General features: G+C 37.3%; 1 protein-coding gene across 2 annotated transcripts in view; it reads right to left on the bottom strand.

Moving 5' to 3' along the window:
* kirrel1b (kirre like nephrin family adhesion molecule 1b) overlaps window positions 1-18,830 on the bottom strand; it is a 47,434-nt gene that overhangs the window by 11,795 nt on the left and 16,809 nt on the right. For both annotated transcript variants that reach the window (XM_058372765.1, XM_058372766.1), the window contains exons 2-11: window positions 12,022-12,174; window positions 10,714-10,863; window positions 9,071-9,228; window positions 8,584-8,734; window positions 8,308-8,413; window positions 8,068-8,216; window positions 6,860-6,987; window positions 5,447-5,573; window positions 4,564-4,664; window positions 1,191-1,407 (exon numbers count right to left, since the gene is read on the bottom strand). In XM_058372765.1, the coding sequence (XP_058228748.1) occupies window positions 1,191-1,407; window positions 4,564-4,664; window positions 5,447-5,573; window positions 6,860-6,987; window positions 8,068-8,216; window positions 8,308-8,413; window positions 8,584-8,734; window positions 9,071-9,228; window positions 10,714-10,863; window positions 12,022-12,174 (1,440 nt within the window). The remainder of the gene's footprint in view (window positions 1-1,190; window positions 1,408-4,563; window positions 4,665-5,446; window positions 5,574-6,859; window positions 6,988-8,067; window positions 8,217-8,307; window positions 8,414-8,583; window positions 8,735-9,070; window positions 9,229-10,713; window positions 10,864-12,021; window positions 12,175-18,830) is intronic.

Below are 18,830 nucleotides of genomic sequence, written 5' to 3'. Positions count from 1 at the left end.
AGGTACAGCTATATGCCTTTTTGGAACTGGCGAGCTACTACTGAAGGTTTGTCTCTAACTTCTCCCCTCTCAGATCTCACAAATAAAGGCCAACTGGACTGGGTGTGGTGGACTGACAAGGTGGAATATGGGTTGCAGCAGCACTCACCAGCAACCCTGTCCTAAGAAACCCCGATTTCAACCTCCCCTTTATCCTACAGATGGACACCTCCAAAGTGTATTTAGTCCTCTTTATCAGCTGCAAGCTGAGCACCGTGGAAAGAAAATTAATCGCTGTGGAATGGGAAGCCTTGGGTATCAAGTGGGCCAAAAAAGAACTCAGGTACTACCTAATGGGAAGAAAATTCACCTTAGTGACCGACCATGCACCTCTGCAGTGGATATCTTGGGATATGGACTCTAATGCAAAGGTGAGTAGGTGGTTTCTGTCCCTCCAAGATTTCTTGTTCTGGGTAGATCAATCAGCAACACCACTGTCTCCACTCACTCTCCAGGAGTTGAGGAGAGATCTGAGTAAGTACAGGCAGTGTAGAGAGGTGAAGTTGTCTTATAACTGGGACTAATGTGCCATTCTGCTCCTGGCAACACTATTCCCCCTGAGTCCAGCTTTGCCCGTGCTCCAAGTCCCTCTAAGGCTTCAGCATCGCCCCAAGCCCTCCAGCACCGTTCCTATCACTGCTACACAGCTCCTGCCCCCTACCTGCACTAAATTAGTAGCCTTTCTCTCACTTTCTCTCTGTTTTCTCTCTTTTTTGCTATTTTATAATTAATAACAATAAAATAATTTTATTATATTATATTTTGTTTGTTATTAAAACAAATATATTAGTTATTAATAAATATCAACTATACAAGCATGTGAATTGCTTACTCAAAAATACTGTTCAAAAAATGTAATAACTTCATTAACAAACAATAGTTTGACTGATTTTACTTAGCACATGTAAAGACTCCTGGCTGCATTTGTTTTTCTTTGAATCAAGCCCTGGAAAAAGGTGAGGATCTCACTGTTTTATATTCCTATATACAGATTTTAAATGTACTATATGCTCATTGCCCCAACTAGCATTGAGTAACTACCTGTTTTAGTATACTTCTGACTAGTATACTTCAAAAAAATTCAGTTTTTTGTTTATTTAAATCATGATATTTTGATGTCTGTGCTGGGCCAGATAACAGTGCTCTCTCACCTCTCTCTGCCAGTGTGATGATCATAGTGCCTGGTCCAAATGAGTTCCAAGCTGTGCAGTTGTATGTGGATTGAAAGTCTGACTCAATCACATTATTGATGGAGAGGGTGGAGAGCACAGCACCCCCTTCTGATGCTGGCTTGCTTTGCTCCACTGTGTACCTTTCAGAGAGAGTGCCTCTATCTTTTTCCCACACATTCTCCTTCCAGGCCCACACCTGCAAAAGGAAACACACATATGACCTCCCATATGAAGCCTATGAAAAGTCCCCACTACATCATATTTGTAGTTTGGCCATTAACACAGATGGATTCTGTTGCATTTCTAGACAGTGCCTTCCCTGGGCAGTTTTATACTTTGTTTTACAATATTTGTTTTTACAAAGCTTTATTGTGGGAAATGCTCTTAGGACTTATCTGACTTATCTGAGTATCTGAATATTTATAAACATTGTATAAGCTTCCACTACTTTGCTAATGATACAGCATAAGAGAATATATTACATACATATGCATCTGTATGCTGGAGTCATAAATACTTACATACAAAAAAATACTTCCACATTGTTTAAATTACTGCATATTTTAAAAGAAGCTGAAAATATAAGCTGCAGTGTATGGGAGCAAAAAAAAGAGACAGACACAAGAGCAAAATAATGGAAAGAGAGTACAGAGGAGAGGAGAGAGAAAGGGGGAGATACAAGAAGAAGAGAGGAGGTGACGGAGAGCTTGGTAAAGTGCTGAGGTTGTTAAATGCACTCATTTGTCATGTCCTACTGTCTGCTTCTCATGATCTGCACTGAAGGGTACAGGACTTTGTCTTTAACTCTCTCTCTCTCTCCTATCTCCTTCTCTCAAATCCCCTGTCTTTAATTGCATAATTTCACATACTATCCTCATGTCATCAGATCCTCTGATATTTTATTTCATTATGAATGAATGAACTTTTAATAATTATTATTATGCATTTCGTGGCAGTGCAAGAGAGGTGGTGGATCTGTAATTATAGTGGCTGCAGTAACTTCAGAGGTGTCAACATGGACAATAAAATGGAATTTTCTTTTGCAAACATTTTGCTGGACAAATCACCATACCACTACATGTGTGTGTGTGTGTGTGTGTGTGTGTGTGTATACGTATATACATATTTCATTCAAACATTTAAACTTTCATATATTTTAGATTTGTTAAACATGAACTGAAGCCTTTCAAGCCTTTTTCTTTTAATTTAGATAATTATGACTCATGGAAATCAAAAATATTAGAATATTTCATTAGATAATAAAAAAATATATTTAATATCATAATTTAATATATATATAGTATATATATATATATATATATATATATATATAGTATATTTAATAATACAGAAGAGTCAAAACCTCTGAGCAGAGTATGTTCATTTAGGCACTTAATATTTAGTTGGGGCTCCTTTTGCACAAATTACTGCATCAATGAAGACAATCAACCTGTGGCACTGCTGAGGTGTATTGGAAGCCCAGGTTGCTTTGATAGCGGCCTTTAGCTCATCTGTATTGCAGGGTGTGGTGTCTCTCATCTTCCTCTTGACAATTCCCCATAGATTCATGTCAGGTGAGTTGGCCAACCAGTCAAGCACAGTAATACCACAATCAGCAAACCAGTTGGAAGTAGTTTTGGCACTGTGGGCAGGGACAAATCCTGCTGGATAAGGAAATCAGCATCTCCATAAAGGTTGTCAGCAGATGGAAGCATGAAGTGCTATAGAATCTCCTGGTAAATGGCTGCAATGACTTGTAGACCAACACTAGAGGATGACATGGCACCCCAAATCATCACTGACTGTGGACACTTCACACTGGACTTCAAGAAGCTTGGATTTTGTGCCTTACCTCTCTTTCTCCAAATTCTGGGACCTTGATTTCCAAATGAAATTCAAAATTTACTTTCATCTGAAAAGATGACTTTGAACCACTGAGAAATGCTCCAGTTCTTCTTCTCCTTAGTTCAGGTAGGACACTCCTGATATTGTCTCTGGTTCAGGAGTGGCTTGGCACTAGAAATGCCCATTTCCTGGACATGTCTGTGTGTGGTGGCTCTCGATGCACTGACTTCAGCCTCAGTCAACTCCTTGTGAAGCTCCCCCACATTCTTGAATCAGCTTTGCTTGACAATCTTCTCAAGGCTACGGTCATCCCTGTTGCTTGTGGACCTTTTCTTACCACACTTTGCCCTTCCAGTCAACTTTCCATGAATATGCTTTGATACAGCACTCTGTGAACAGCCAGCCCTTTCAGCAATGATCTTCTTTGGCTTACCGGTGTCAAAAAGTGTCTTTTGGACAACTGTCAAATCAGCAGTCTTCCCCATGATTGTGGAAGTGTGTACTGAACCTGACTGAGACATTCCTGGTATTTATACTACATAAAAAGTGATTTGCTCAAAGTGGAAATGAAATATTCTAATGTTTTAGATACACTTTTTCAATGTTTTTGAGCTGTAGGCTCAAAAATAAAAAATAATTAAATATAAAAAATCAAAAAATGCTTGGATGTAATGAGTGTACAATATATACACTTTTCAGTTTCTGAAATAACTTGCAAAAAATATTTACCTTTTCCATGATAGTCAAATGTTTTGACATGCAAACACACACAGACCCCCCCCCACACACACACTGGTGGTTTTAATGTTATGACTGTTCTGTGTGTATTTTTAGCCATTTGGATAATTGCTTATAAATGAAATTTGTTTTTAAGACAAATGTAAGTAATTAAGATAATTCTTATTTGTAATTAAGCAACATTCATGTTATACTGAACATCAGTCGGATGTGATTAGGCCAAACAGTCGTGTCAATATTCAGTAAAACATCCCAATTGTGAGTGTGATATAGCTTTTATACAAGAGTTTTTAATAAGAAGTTATTAATAAGAAATGAATATCAAATAAATACATATTTATTTATTCATACATTCAGACATTATATGGTCAAATATTTTGTTTTGTGTTGCTCTGCCAGCAAAAACTGAAAAACTGTTCCTAAATAATTGCTCCTCTAGCTGGATTAAGCATAGACTTTATGCACTGTAGTAATTGTAGTGAACAGTTTCAATGTAACAAACTATTGTAGAATTTTATGTAGCAATCACAGAGAAGCATTATGATACAGTAAAATGTCCCAGTGCTGTCATACTAAATATTAGCTCTCTTGGACCAATGTGTGATCAAACAGTAGCTGTTGAATGGGGTTGTACAAATTGCAAAGGATACCCTAGCAGCACTGGGTCTGAGACAGGAATATTGCCTGGATATGACATCATTCCATCACAGGGTCACTTAAATTAATGTAAATAAATTTCATAAAAACATATATGTGTGTGGGTACTCACAATTTTGTCAGGAGGAGGTGTGCTTGCAATGTAGCATTTGATATCGCCCTTCTCACCTCTTACAGCATACTGAACTGGTTCACTTGAAATAATTGGTGGACCTGTCAAAAGATATATATATTTAATACAAAATTATATATTAAAGTTCTACATTAAATATTAAACAAATGCATTTTTTTGGTTTAGGCCATGGTTTACAATGATTTACATGATTTACAAAAGGACTTACTACATGGATAACAAGTAATTTTGAGAAAACAACCATAGAAGCACTACCCAACAGAAATGGAAATGATGACGAATGAATGAATGAATGAATGAATGAATGAATGAATGAATGAATGAATGAATGAATGAATGAATAGATGTATGCATGGATGGATGGATGTAGCTGCAGAAGAGCATTCATTCATCACGGACTTGGAACACTCTGGGCAAGGCATAACCTGAATGAAACACCAGCCCATCATAGGGTTTTTTTGTGTTTGTTTGATTTAACTTCTAATGATGTGAAAGTATGATATAGTTTTATATGGAAAGCAAAAGCAGCATTGTGCCATGGTGCCTTAACATTATTAAGATTCAATTATTATCTAATTTTATTACAAAATTAGAAATACCTTTCTAATTTTATTTATTCACAGTGCCTGGGAAGTCCCGCTCTCATGTCTTAACAGTTTTAGTGGGTTGCTCTTGCTGCTCCTTAGTGGTAGCCTTTATTTCTCTGATAACCATTCCTTTTGTATGAGATCTTAATTTTACTTTCCTTGCATTATTTATGCAATTAGGCTAATTTTCATACTGTTTACCTTTTGTGTTTTTATCAACTTTGGTTGAAAACTTTAGTCTGCTCTGTGTGTGTTTGTGTGTGTGTTATACTAACCATTGACCGTCAGTGTGACCTCTGTCTCCCCAACCCCAATCCTGGGTACGATGGCTTTACACACATACTGTCCTGCATCAGCCTGACTCACTGACTTCAAATACAACTGATTATTATTACTGAGAACCTGCCAGAGAAAAACAAGAAAGCAACAGTATGACTGTGAGGACTGAGAGAAAGATTCAGTAGTATTATGTGTATAGTGTACAATGTAGTGTGTAGCAGGCTATGGTGGTAATAGTAACAGTGATAATAGTAATAATATTTCACTCCATGTTGTGTTTACTATACCATGTTTCATCATTTGCTGTACTTTATTATCTAATGTAACAAACATATGAAATTTAACACAATTTATTTAATAAACACAAATAAATATGAAAAAATAATACATACAAATGCTGAACTAAGCTATAAAAAAGTTAGTTTGATGGTGGTAATTTTATACTCATGTCATATGACCTCCATTTTTCATTTGCAAATTTGAGAACAATTTAGATGAAGATATTTTACAATGTTTTACAGATTTACAGTTTTGTAATGGGACAGGCACTGATAAAAGATAAACAGTAAAAAGAACATGTATATTAATTTGGATTACCAATTAAATAAAAAAAAATTGACTACAAAGTTGAGTATATTTTGTTGTTAAAAACAAACTATGAAACAAACTAACAAAGAAATAGTGCAGTATGTGTCCAGTGGCAAGTTGTTCATGTGTATCAGGTTAAAGTGAAGATAGTTTTAATTTGAAGCAATTTATGACTGTATTGAGTGAATCATATGAAATTCACAGCACTTGATAATTTTCCTAACCCTCTGGACCAAAAGTGAATGGACATGTCATGATATCAGCCATGATAGTAGTACATGTTTTCAAATGCTGGACATCCTTTTGTTTTCTGTTGCAGCCAAAACACAAATTTAGCTTTTTCTTCACTTCTCTTTCTAATTCTGCTTTTTCTTTCTAGTTTTATCTCTAGTACTATTATCCTTATAAAAGTGTTCATGATCTTACTTGTCCACAAATCATCTTCAGGCTTTTTATATTTCTAAATAAAAATCTGACCTTAGCAGTGGTTTGCAGGCATGAACACTACCCTGGCCCTCATACAGACAATCCACAGCCAAAGGATGATAATAAAAATGCCAAATACTTTTGGCTTTTTTAAATTTTATTCATTCATTTATATATATATATATATATATATATATATATATATATATATATATATATATATATATATATATTTATTTATATATAAATCCAGTAATTGCAACTCATAGCAGTGCAAACTCAATAGCATAAACACATAATAATCACATAATTGTAACTACAGTCTCTTTTAACTTTGTAGAATGTTATGTTTTTTGTATAGTATTTATTTGTACAGTATAATAGCATTTATGTACCATGCTGGAACCCTTTTTTGTCCAGGTGAGAGTAAGAGGAGGATTTCCTGTCCATTTGCAGTTTAGTGTAACATCAGAGTCCACATCCACCGTTACAGGCCTCGGTTCCACTACCAGTATTGGACCAACTGGAGAAAGGGGAAGACATTCATATTTTTATTAAATTTGTGTGGGACATGGAAGGAGGCAGCAAGAAGGCTAAATGAATAGGTGAACCAGACAAGAGGAAAACAAACAAGCAGTTAGGGAAATGAAAAATTATATATATTAATTAATATAAATTAATATATACATTAATAGTTGAATACATTAAGGTCTGAAAAATATGGCAACCGATAAATATGATAAATGATACGGGATTAATGAAACTCTATTTAATATATAACATTTTTATAAATATATTACGTTAAAAAATATTTGGAACCAGAGAGTTAAGTGAAAAAAACAATGACACATTAACTGCAATATTTTTATATATATATATATATATATATATATATATATATATATTATCTACAATCTGTTCTATTTTTCATCATTTTTTATATTCTCATTACATATCACAAAAATAATCACTAGCAGTCAGCATACGTGACAAATGTCAAGCAAAGCCCTTTAAGATGTTGTCATAGACCTAGCAATTATTTGTCATGATAAAACTCATATATACTCATAACCAGTGTAACATTTTATGAAAATGTGTGTAATTTATGTAGCATTTCTCATGTGTTCAGCGCAGATGTAATATTTATTTTGCCACTTATGAGTTGCCATGAGTACATGCCATAACATTTATCATAAAATATAATAAAACATATCATAACCAGAGCTCATGTGACATGACAAGTTTCTACACTCCAAGAAAGAAACTGTCATGACAAATTATGAAATCTGCCATAACGTATTATAACAAATTATGAAATGTGCCATGACATATTGTTGATTTTATTATATCAGTTATTCTAGGTCTGAATATTGAAAATCATAATTGCACCAATTCTGAGTGAATTTATTTTAGCAACAATATTATGAAGCTGCATTACAGCCAAGTGTGCTATTTCTTTAAGAGGTAGATAAACCAAAAAAAGAAGTTAAACAGTATGGCTGAAGTAACTGATAGATGAAAACATAGGTAGAACAGATGAAAAATATTTAGATGGACAGACACAAGAACAGCTGGACTGATGTTTATACAGAGAGGTTCGTACAGTGTACGTCCACCAATATGCTGACGTTGGTGCTGCCCACAGCGTTGAACACCTGGCAGGAAACAGGCTCAGTGAAGAACGAGTGATCTGCAGTAGTCACGAACACACTCTCCCTCGCTCCCTCCAGGATTACTCCTCCTTTAGCCCACCTATAAGACACAGTCAATTGACACTCTGCCTCACTCCCTTAAGGAGTTCTCCACATTTAGCCACATATAACTCAGTCAAACACACACTTACCTGTATCCCATGATAGGTGGGTTGGCTGTAGCTTGACATGTAAATGTTACTCTCTCTCCCTCTAGAACTGAACGGGGCTCAATTGATAATAAAACTGTGGGAGCATCTAAAAAGAGAAAACAATCTGTTTTCATATATTCTATTTCATATAATATTTTCATCATCTAATTTATCATTTTTCTACCCCTGAACAGGGACAAACACTAATCTGTGTGGTGCAACAGTACTTCGGCACTGAGAATATGAATAGACACAAACAAAAATTCACAGACTCACGGTGCACATTGAGTGTGACACTGGCTCGTTTTCCCAGTGGCACAGCCAGATTGGAGGCAATACAGGTGAAGTTGTGTCCAGTGTCTGTGTCTACTGGCTGAATAGGCAGGAAACTGCGTGTGGTTACTCGTTTCCTGTCAGGTAAAACCTCCTGAGAGAGGGAGAGAGAGAGAGAGAGAGAGAGACAGAGAGAGAGAGGATGATTCATATGTAAGTATCTTTGTGGAAATTTAAATTTGAATAGTTTGAATAGTTTATCTCTGACGTTAGCATTACATGTTAGTTAGTCAAGTGTTTTCACAATACACAAATAGCTATGTTATTTTGTAAGATTTTACTGTTTAATGGTAAACTGGGTAATACTGGGGGAAAGTTAATACCACATGAATGAGTCAGGTTTTTTTTTTTTAAAAAAAGATTATATTTTAAGATGAATCAGATGTTCTTTTTAGAAAGAAAACTTTCTATTCTGTGTGTGTGTACCCACAGTGCTAGTATGAGCTCCTTCCACTATAACTCCATCTTTGTACCACTCTATGGTGGAGAGTGGTTTGGCCCCTCGGGACACACACGTCAGGTTGTATGAGATTCCTGCTGTCAACAAAATCTCAGGAGCACCTTCTATGACTGGATCATCTGGGGGAACTAACAAGGAAGAACAAGATATTACACTTAGTCATCACATTCTGATTTGTCACATACTCACAGGCACCAAATCACCATGTGCAATAAAAAAATGTGCAATAGCAAGTATCATCGTTTTGAACAAATGAAATATTTTTATTGTAGACCATTAAAAATATTTTCAGTCCCTGCTAAATGTGATTATTGTCCCTGCTAAATGTCTGTCTAACAAAATCTAGAAATTTTATCACAAGAGATGCATGAAAGAATAGAAAATGTGACATTTTCTATTATCTATAGTTCTTAGAACTAAAAGTTTCTCTGAACTAAAATATTTATTTTTCTTTCATATGTATCTAAAGTTATAAAGTTTTAAAGCATTTTCAATTCTGCTTAGTCCAGAATGAAAACCAGGAAAACTAAAGTCAGCCTGCTTAGTTCTAAATTTATAACCTAATTGTTAATTTTGCACAATACGTTTTACTGTTTATGTTTTTATGTTTTATATTTGAGAAAAAAAAAGCAACATTTTCTTTCCAAGACCAGATTTTTTTGTCTGTTTTCCAGGATTGAGCTGTAACAACAGGTCTTTCTTTTTTTTTCAGGTCCTAAGGTTTTCCTCTGTGTTAATTTCCAGTTTCCTGACTGTTTGTCTCTAACATTATCTTAGTGTTTTGACTAACATCCATGTTTTCTATGTTAAGATATTGTTAAAACGCTTCCTAAATGAGCACAGGTAGACAGTATTTTGTGTGGCAGTTGCTAATGTTTTAAAACTTATAATTATTATATCATTTCAAATTTATCTTACAATAACTGCAATTAGGTGTTCAACCTGCTTCTTTTAATATTAAAACATATATTGTTGGAAATTATTAAAAATATAATATAGGTTTGTTTCTACATGAAAAAATAAAATATCATTCTAACCTAAAAATATTTTTAGTGTGAGGGCACCCGTTCACATAACCCAGATAAAATAGTCTTTGGGGCTAATGCTATTAACTCAAAGTATATATATATATATATATATACACACACACACACACACACCCATAATAAATCTGTTTACATGCTGTTTTGCACACCACATTTCAATTCTGCCACCAGCTTGTTTACAGTCCTCTTATTTTTGACAATGTACTGTATAATACACATAATATATACTGGTCAGCGCTATTTTGTGTATCTGTCCTGTAGTGTTTTGTATTGTCTGTTTGCACTGTCTTTTGTCTTGTACTGTTTGCACTAGGTTGCACACAATGCACTTTATGTGTCTAGGACAACTTACTTTTAGTCCTTAACTTAGCTTTGTGTTGTTTTATGTAGCACTGTGTTGTTTTATGTAGCGCCAGGGTCCTGGAGAAACGTTGTTTCATTTCACTATGTACTGTGTCAGCTATATATGGTTGATATGACAATAAAAAGTGACTTGACTCTTCACACACACACACACACACACATATTTCAAGTTTGCAAAATCATGTGTGTGGGTTGAATTCATACTGAGGACTGTGAGTTTGGCTCTTCTGGACCGGAGAGCTGCTTCAGTGGCTTGACACTCATACAGAGAATCATCTGACAGCTCAGCTGATGAAATCTCCAGGTTATACTGACCCACGTCAATGATTCTTAATACACGATAACGTGGCCATGCTGTAACACACACAAATACAACCTTTGATTGTTCAGTCCAGTAGTCAAAATCAGTAACACAATATGCACACATAAACACAGAAATACATCTGTAGCTTGTAATGTTCCATGTTTGTATGTAATTACTGAATTACATACAAAATCACAGTTACACTCTGATGCAAATCTATATACTGCCCCACATCATCACAGACATGCTGTTACTACTGCAGACTTACTGGTATACACTAACTTCACCACCTATATTACAGGGAGGGAGACAGACAGAGGAGAAAAAAACCCAGATAATTGTTTGTTGAAGCTTGTGTTAGTAAGTTCCTCCCACCAGAGGGCTCCACTCCAACACATTGGCATTCAATCAGCACCGTCTCCTCTTTCTCTCCTCTGTCTTGCGCATGCACGCATGCGCATGCTCATGCACGCGCAAGTGCGCACACACACACACACACACACACACACATTATGACATCACTGATGTGAGGGTGGAGTGGAGGGGGAACCAAAGTATTGGCAACGATTACATCATGCTTTAGCTCAGTCAATCCTTGCAGATAACCTTTGTGTGTGTGTGTGTGTGTGTGTGTGTAACAATAACAACAACAACAACAACAACAACAACAACAATAATAATAATAATAATAATAATAATAATTTACATGACATAATAAAATAGATAAATAAATAGATATATAATATATAAATAATAAGGAAAAGGTTAAATGGTATTAGAACATTAAGAGACATACGATTAATAATTATTTAATTAAAAAATAATTAGAGCATAGGAGAGGAGCGGGAGGATTGATTCCTTACAGGCTATATAGACTATGAGACTATATATGTAACACTGTGTATCTGTGTGAATGCGTGACTCTAGAGTTAAAAAAAATACATAATGAGCATTTAGGCCCATGTTAATGCCATTTATATGTCACATATATGCACAATATATGCACATATTTGCATTTTTTATATTTGTATACTCCACATATGCTGACCATTCACTTTATTAGGAATACCTGTACACCTGCACATTCAAGCAATTGTCTAATCCATCAAACATGTGACAGCAACACAATGCAATGAATCACATAAATACAGGTTTATTATACATGCAAGAATGCATTTCAGTGTCTCCATGTTCCAGTGTGATCTCACCCCTCAGGTCTTCTCCAATGCCAAGAGCAAGTCCATCTTTGGTCCACTGGACGATGCCTGTGTAGTTAAACACCACACAGGAGAGTACAACCCGCTCCCCCAATACCACCGACTGATCTGCTGGCTCCTGAGAGAAGCGTGGCCCAGCCAGTACTGATCAATAAAGAAGGATAGGGTAAGGCACATATAAAAATTTTTCTAAATGTAAACAGTAAAAAAATACTAATGCAGAAGACATGAAATGAGCTGTTTACATAAAGTGCTTCTGAGTTTGTGGTAAAATCAGTGTATATTTAAATTACTATATTATGATAGATGTAGCCAAAACATAACATTCATTCTTTGGGGTTCCAAGGTCCAAAATTGTATGCAAAGTTCCTTCTCCTTGCTTTGATGCTCCCATAACAACTAGCAATGCACACATATTTCATGAATGATCACTTAATATATAGCTAATCAGCTATATACTGGAGAAACCAAGGGGAGCCACACTGTTCATTTTGACTGGGTGGATGTGACTGTAAAATGTGTGTACATATTTCTAGGATTTTCCTGGCATTTTGGTTACTGCTGTTTACAAAGCATGTATGGGTTTAGAGCTGAAGCTACTAATGATGTACCAATCCACCAATCCTAAAACTGTTGTTAATCTGTCTAAATACAGTTCCCAAGACCTACAGATTACAGGCCAAAACACATGGAAGCTGTTTTGGTAGCTAGTGGTGGCCCAACACTTTGGTAAGACATGGCATGGTAGTTTTTCCTTTAAAAATTCTACATAAGCTACAGTAATTAGTCTCCAGATAGCACTTATTTTTAACCTAATATTCTAATAATAATAATAGCATACTGTACACCACCTGGATTCTGCACTGTTCAAGCTGTGAATCTCTTTATCTCAGATTTTTTTGTGTGTGAAAATAAATGTATGTTAACATCCAAAGGCAGAATATGACCAGACAGAAGAAGCGTATTCTGCTGATTAACAGATGATGTCATGTCCTTAAGCATCTAAAATGATCGTCCTCACCGCAGTCTCCTCACCAATGACAGAACACAATGACATCATTGGCAGGATGAGGAGCCAAGACCGTCTCTTGAAAAATTTGTTACCTTATGTACTCAAATCTCTGAACATCTCAGTTTGTGTATCTCTCAATTTTCTTTAAAATACAGGTACAACTGTACTGCTTAAAGAGTTACTTATAGAATAAACCCAAGAGTACTTTAAAGCATCTATTTTTGTAAAAGTATAGCCAACTGTATAAATCCTAATTTCTAATCAACAATTATTTAAATATATATACATATATATAAAATGTGTGTGTGTATATATATATATATATATATATATATATATATATATATATATATATATATATATAAAATGTCTGTGTATATATATATATATATACACTATATTGCCAAAAGTATATATATATATATATATATATATATATATATATATATATATATAAAATGTCTGTGTATATATATATATATATACACTATATTGCCAAAAGTATTCGCTCACCCATCCAAATAATCAGAATCAGGTGTTCCAATCACTTCCATGGCCACAGGTGTATAAAATCAAGCACCTAGGCATGCAGACTGTTTTTACAAACATTTGTGAAAGAATGGGTCGCTCTCAGGAGCTCAGTGAATTCCAGCGTGGAACTGTGATAGGATGCCACCTGTGCAACAAATCCAGTCGTGAAATTTCCTCGCTCCTAAATATTCCACAGTCAACTGTCAGCTGTATTATAAGAACGTGGAAATGTTTGGGAACGACAGCAACTCAGCCACGAAGTGGTAGGCCACGTAAACTGACGGAGCGGGGTCAGCGGATGCTGAGGCGCATAGTGCGAAGAGGTCGCCAACTTTCTGCAGAGTCAATCGCTACAGACCTCCAAACTTCATGTGGCCTTCAGATTAGCTCAAGAACAGTGCGCAGAGAGCTTGATGGAATGGGTTTCCATGGCCGAGCAGCTGCATCCAAGCCATACATCACCAAGTGCAATGCAAAGCGTCAGATGCAGTGGTGTAAAGCACGCCGCCACTGGACTCTAGAGCAGTGGAGACGCGTTCTCTGGAGTGACGAATCGCGCTTCTCCATCTGGCAATCTGATGGACGAGTCTGGGTTTGGCAGTTGCCAGGAGAATGGTACTTGTCTGACTGCATTGTGCCAAGTGTAAAGTTTGGTGGAGGGGGGATTATGGTGTGGGGTTGTTTTTCAGGAGCTGGGCTTGGCCCCTTAGTTCCAGTGAAAGGAACTCTGAATGCTTCAGCCTACCAAGACATTTTGGACAATTCCATGCTCCCAACTTTGTGGGAACAGTTTGGAGCTGGCCCCTTCCTCTTCCAACATGACTGTGCACCAGTGCACAAAGCAAGGTCCATAAAGACATGGATGACAGAGTCTGGTGTGGAGGAACTTGACTGGCCTGCACAGAGTCCTGACCTCAACCCGATAGAACACCTTTGGGATGAATTAGAGCGGAGACTGAGAGCCAGGCCTTCTCGTCCAACATCAGTGTGTGACCTCACAAATGCGCTTCTGGAAGAATGGTCAAAAATTCCCATAAACACACTCCTAAACCTTGTGGACAGCCTTCCCAGAAGAGTTGAAGCTGTTATAGCTGCAAAGGGTGGACCAACGTCATATTGAACCCTATGGATTAGGAATGGGATGTCACTTAAGTTCATATGCGAGTCAAGGCAGGTGAGCGAATACTTTTGGCAATATAGTGTATATATATATATACACATTTTTATTGAAATTTTTTTTAATTGAAAAGCCAAATTAAAACCCAAATTGTGGTGGTTAGATGATTGGATCAGAGCATCTCCAAAACTGCAGTTCTTGTGGGGTGTTCCCAGTCTGTAGTGTTCTTTTAAAATTGGTCCAAGGAAGGAACAGTGGTGAACCGGTGAGTCATGGGCGGCCTCATCGATGCACATGGGACATGGGGAGCAAAGGCTGACGCGTGTGGTCCGATCAAACAGACGAGCTACTGTTGCTCAAACTGAAAGGTGTCAGAATACACAGTGCATCACAGTTTGTTTTGTATGGGGCTGCATAGCTGCAGACCAGTCAGGGTGCCCATGCTGACCCCTGTGCACCACCGAAAGCTCCAACAATGTGAGTGCAATGGAAGAAGGTGGCCTGGTCTGATGAATCACATTTTCTTTTACATCACGTGGATGGACGGGTGCGTGTGCGTCGCTTACCAGGGGAACACATGGCACCAGAATGCACTATGGGAAGAAGGCAGGCCAGTGGAGGCAGTGTCATGCTTTGGGCAATGTTCTGCTGGGAAACCTTGGGTCTTGCCATCCATGTGGATGTTACTTTGACACGTACCACCTACATAAGCATTGTTGCAGACCATGTACACCCTTGGAAACGGTATTCCCTGAAGGCTGTGACCTCTTTCAGCAGGATAATGTGCCATGAAACAAAGCAAAAATGGTTCAGGAATGGTTTGATGAGTGCAACAACAGGTTTGAGGTGTTGACTTGGCCTCCAAATTCCCCAGATCTCAATCCAATCAAGCATCTGTGGGATGTGCTGGACAAACAAGTCAGATCCAAGAAGGCCCCACCTCGCAACATAAAGGACTTAAAGGATCAGCTGCTAACATCTTGGTGCCAGATACCAGAGCACACCTTCAGGGATCTAGTGGAGTCCATGCCTCGAAGAGTCAGGGCTGTATTGTCAGCAAAAAGGGGACCAACACAATATTAGGCAGGTGGTCATAATGTTAGGGCTGATCAGTGTATATATAATGTGCATGCATAGAACCACTAACAATTCCACATCCACCTGCCACCTGTTTTCTCTAAGGGATGTGTGTAAATGGGGCAGGGTACAAAAAAATGGAGAGATAAACCTTTCCCCCCATTTTTACTCTTCTCTCTGTCTTCTCTCTTTATTTATAATCTTTCTCTCCTCATTCATTCATCCACTCATCTGTCCTGTCTTTTACCATAGATTCTGTCTCGTAAAGGTTGATTCTTTGGCTTATTCCTGTTCTTATTAGAATGCTCACCATTTTAATAAATTTGTTAACATTTTGAATCCTACATTTAGAACACATGGAATCTGTTTTCAATCCTGCTCTGTTTTCATGAGGTGTTCATTTGGTTGTGGAAGGCTCCATGCTGCACATACTGCTTTAACCATGAGAAATGGCTCCAAGCCAAGAGCTGCTTTACATATGTAACATTTAAAACAATTAAGATATAAAAATTAATTATCAATCAGATTATAATCAGGTATGTTTGTGTTATTTATATCCTCATGCCCTTTGTCAGGATTAGTTCAGTTTGTTGATTTATGTGGAGTGTGCACTGCAAACTAAAGTGTATAGTAACTGTAGAGAGAGTGTTCAGTGTACCATTTAACAATACTGTTTATGTTGCAACACTTTTGAGAAACTCAGCCTACAACACCATTTATTCTTACCATTTGTTCACCTAGCAGCTACAGTAAGCATATAAATTCTGACATCAAATTGTTCAAACCTGACACTATGACCTTTGTAAGAATGATTATGGTTTAGTCAGATTGTACAAATACAGTAACAATTAAACCTGAAAAATTAATCAATTTTAGCTTTACTATAAAGACTTGTTAATTAGGCGGTAAATCTACTGAGCATCCAGTTTGATCCTGAGCTCAGGTTTATCTACTGTGTTTCATGTGTTCTCCTCATGTCCATGGGTTTACACATTTGTGTGATCCACACATAAAAAAATCTCTTAACACAGTAGATTTGAACCAGATGACAATGTTACTGGAAATCCTGCTGGACTGGCTTTTGTTCTGATGCTTTTGCTCAATGGGACAATGCTATTTCTCAATTTTTCAAGCCTGTCCTGAAGGCCAAGCAAGAGTCACCAAAATCATCAGGAGATAATGATACTGCCTATTTAGTTTTTAAAAGTAAAGGTGCACTCAGTTAATATGACACATCAGGTGGTGAATTATTTTGTTTATTTCTTGAAATAATAAGTACTGAAATAAGTCATTCTTCATCTTAAAGCAATTTGGAAGCAATAACTTAAATAATCTTTAATAGATGTCAAAAAGGCAAGAATGAAATTATGTCACAATATGATTTAAAAAAAAACCTACTGATTCTAATATTTCTATAGTGTTCAACTTTTAAAAATATTTTTGAAAAAATTGTAGTTGAGTAAGACTGGGTTCTAGTTAAGACATGGATTCTGCATTCAGCACCAGCTGAAACTTCCTTAAAGAGGCAACAGGACAGCCACAAGCACCATGTGACAATCTAAATTTTACAAGATGAACACTGGTATTTCTCATTTCTCATGGTCTATTCATTCAGACAGTTGAGACTTGCTTGAGGATGTGAAATTTTTCACTGTTCCATAAGACAGTTTTTCACACAAGATGGTTTTACACTGTCATGTTAGGTCTAAATTTGATTTTTATTTTATTTATTTTATTTTTTTATAGTCTTTATTTTACACAGAAAAAAACACTGAGATTGAAAGCATGTATTATAATCTATAGTGTCATTATCTATAGATACACTATATTGCCAAAAGTATTCGCTCACCTGCCTTGACTCGCATATGAACTTAAGTGACATCCCATTCCTAATCCATAGGGTTCAATATGACGTTGGTCCACCCTTTGCAGCTATAACAGCTTCAACTCTTCTGGGAAGGCTGTCCACAAGGTTTAGGAGTGTGTTTATGGGAATTTTTGACCATTCTTCCAGAAGCGCATTTGTGAGGTCACACACTGATGTTGGACGAGAAGGCCTGGCTCTCAGTCTCCGCTCTAATTCATCCCAAAGGTGTTCTATCAGGTTGAGGTCAGGACTCTGTGCAGGCCAGTCAAGTTCCTCCACACCAGACTCTGTCATCCATGTCTTTATGGACCTTGCTTTGTGTACTGGTGCACAGTCATGTTGGAAGAGGAAGGGGCCAGCTCCAAACTGTTCCCACAAAGTTGGGAGCACGGAATTGTCCAAAATGTCTTGGTATGCTGAAGCATTCAGAGTTCCTTTCACTGGAACTAAGGGGCCACGCCCAGCTCCTGAAAAACAACCCCACACCATAATCCCCCCTCCACCAAACTTTACACTTGGCACAATGCAGTCAGACAAGTACCGTTCTCCTGGCAACCGCCAAACCCAGACTTGTCCATCAGATTGCCAGATGGAGAAGTGCGATTCGTCACTCCAGAGAACGCGTCTCCACTGCTCTAGAGTCCAGTGGCGGTGTGCTTTACACCACTGCATCCGACGCTTTGCATTGCACTTGGTGATGTATGGCTTGGATGCAGCTGCTCGGCCATGGAAACCCATTCCATGAAGCTCTCTGCGCACTGTTCTTGAGCTAATCTGAAGGCCACATGAAGTTTGGAGGTCTGTAGCGATTGACTCTGCAGAAAGTTGGCGACCTCTTCGCACTATGCGCCTCAGCATCCGCTGACCCCGCTCCGTCAGTTTACGTGGCCTACCACTTCGTGGCTGAGTTGCTGTCGTTCCCAAACATTTCCACGTTCTTATAATACAGCTGACAGTTGACTGTGGAATATTTAGGAGCGAGGAAATTTCACGACTGGATTTGTTGCACAGGTGGCATCCTATCACAGTTCCATGCTGGAATTCACTGAGCTCCTTAAAGCGACCCATTCTTTCACAAATGTTTGTAAAAACAGTCTGCATGCCTAGGTGCTTGATTTTATACACCTGTGGCCATGGAAGTGATTGGAACACCTGATTCTGATTATTTGGATGGGTGAGTGAATACTTTTGGCAAT

The sequence above is a fragment of the Hemibagrus wyckioides genome, linkage group LG20, assembly GCF_019097595.1.
Source record: "Hemibagrus wyckioides isolate EC202008001 linkage group LG20, SWU_Hwy_1.0, whole genome shotgun sequence".
Lineage (NCBI taxonomy): Eukaryota > Metazoa > Chordata > Actinopteri > Siluriformes > Bagridae > Hemibagrus > Hemibagrus wyckioides.
Note: the sequence above shows the minus strand (reverse complement) of the source record. Positions and strands in the feature narration are given on the sequence as shown.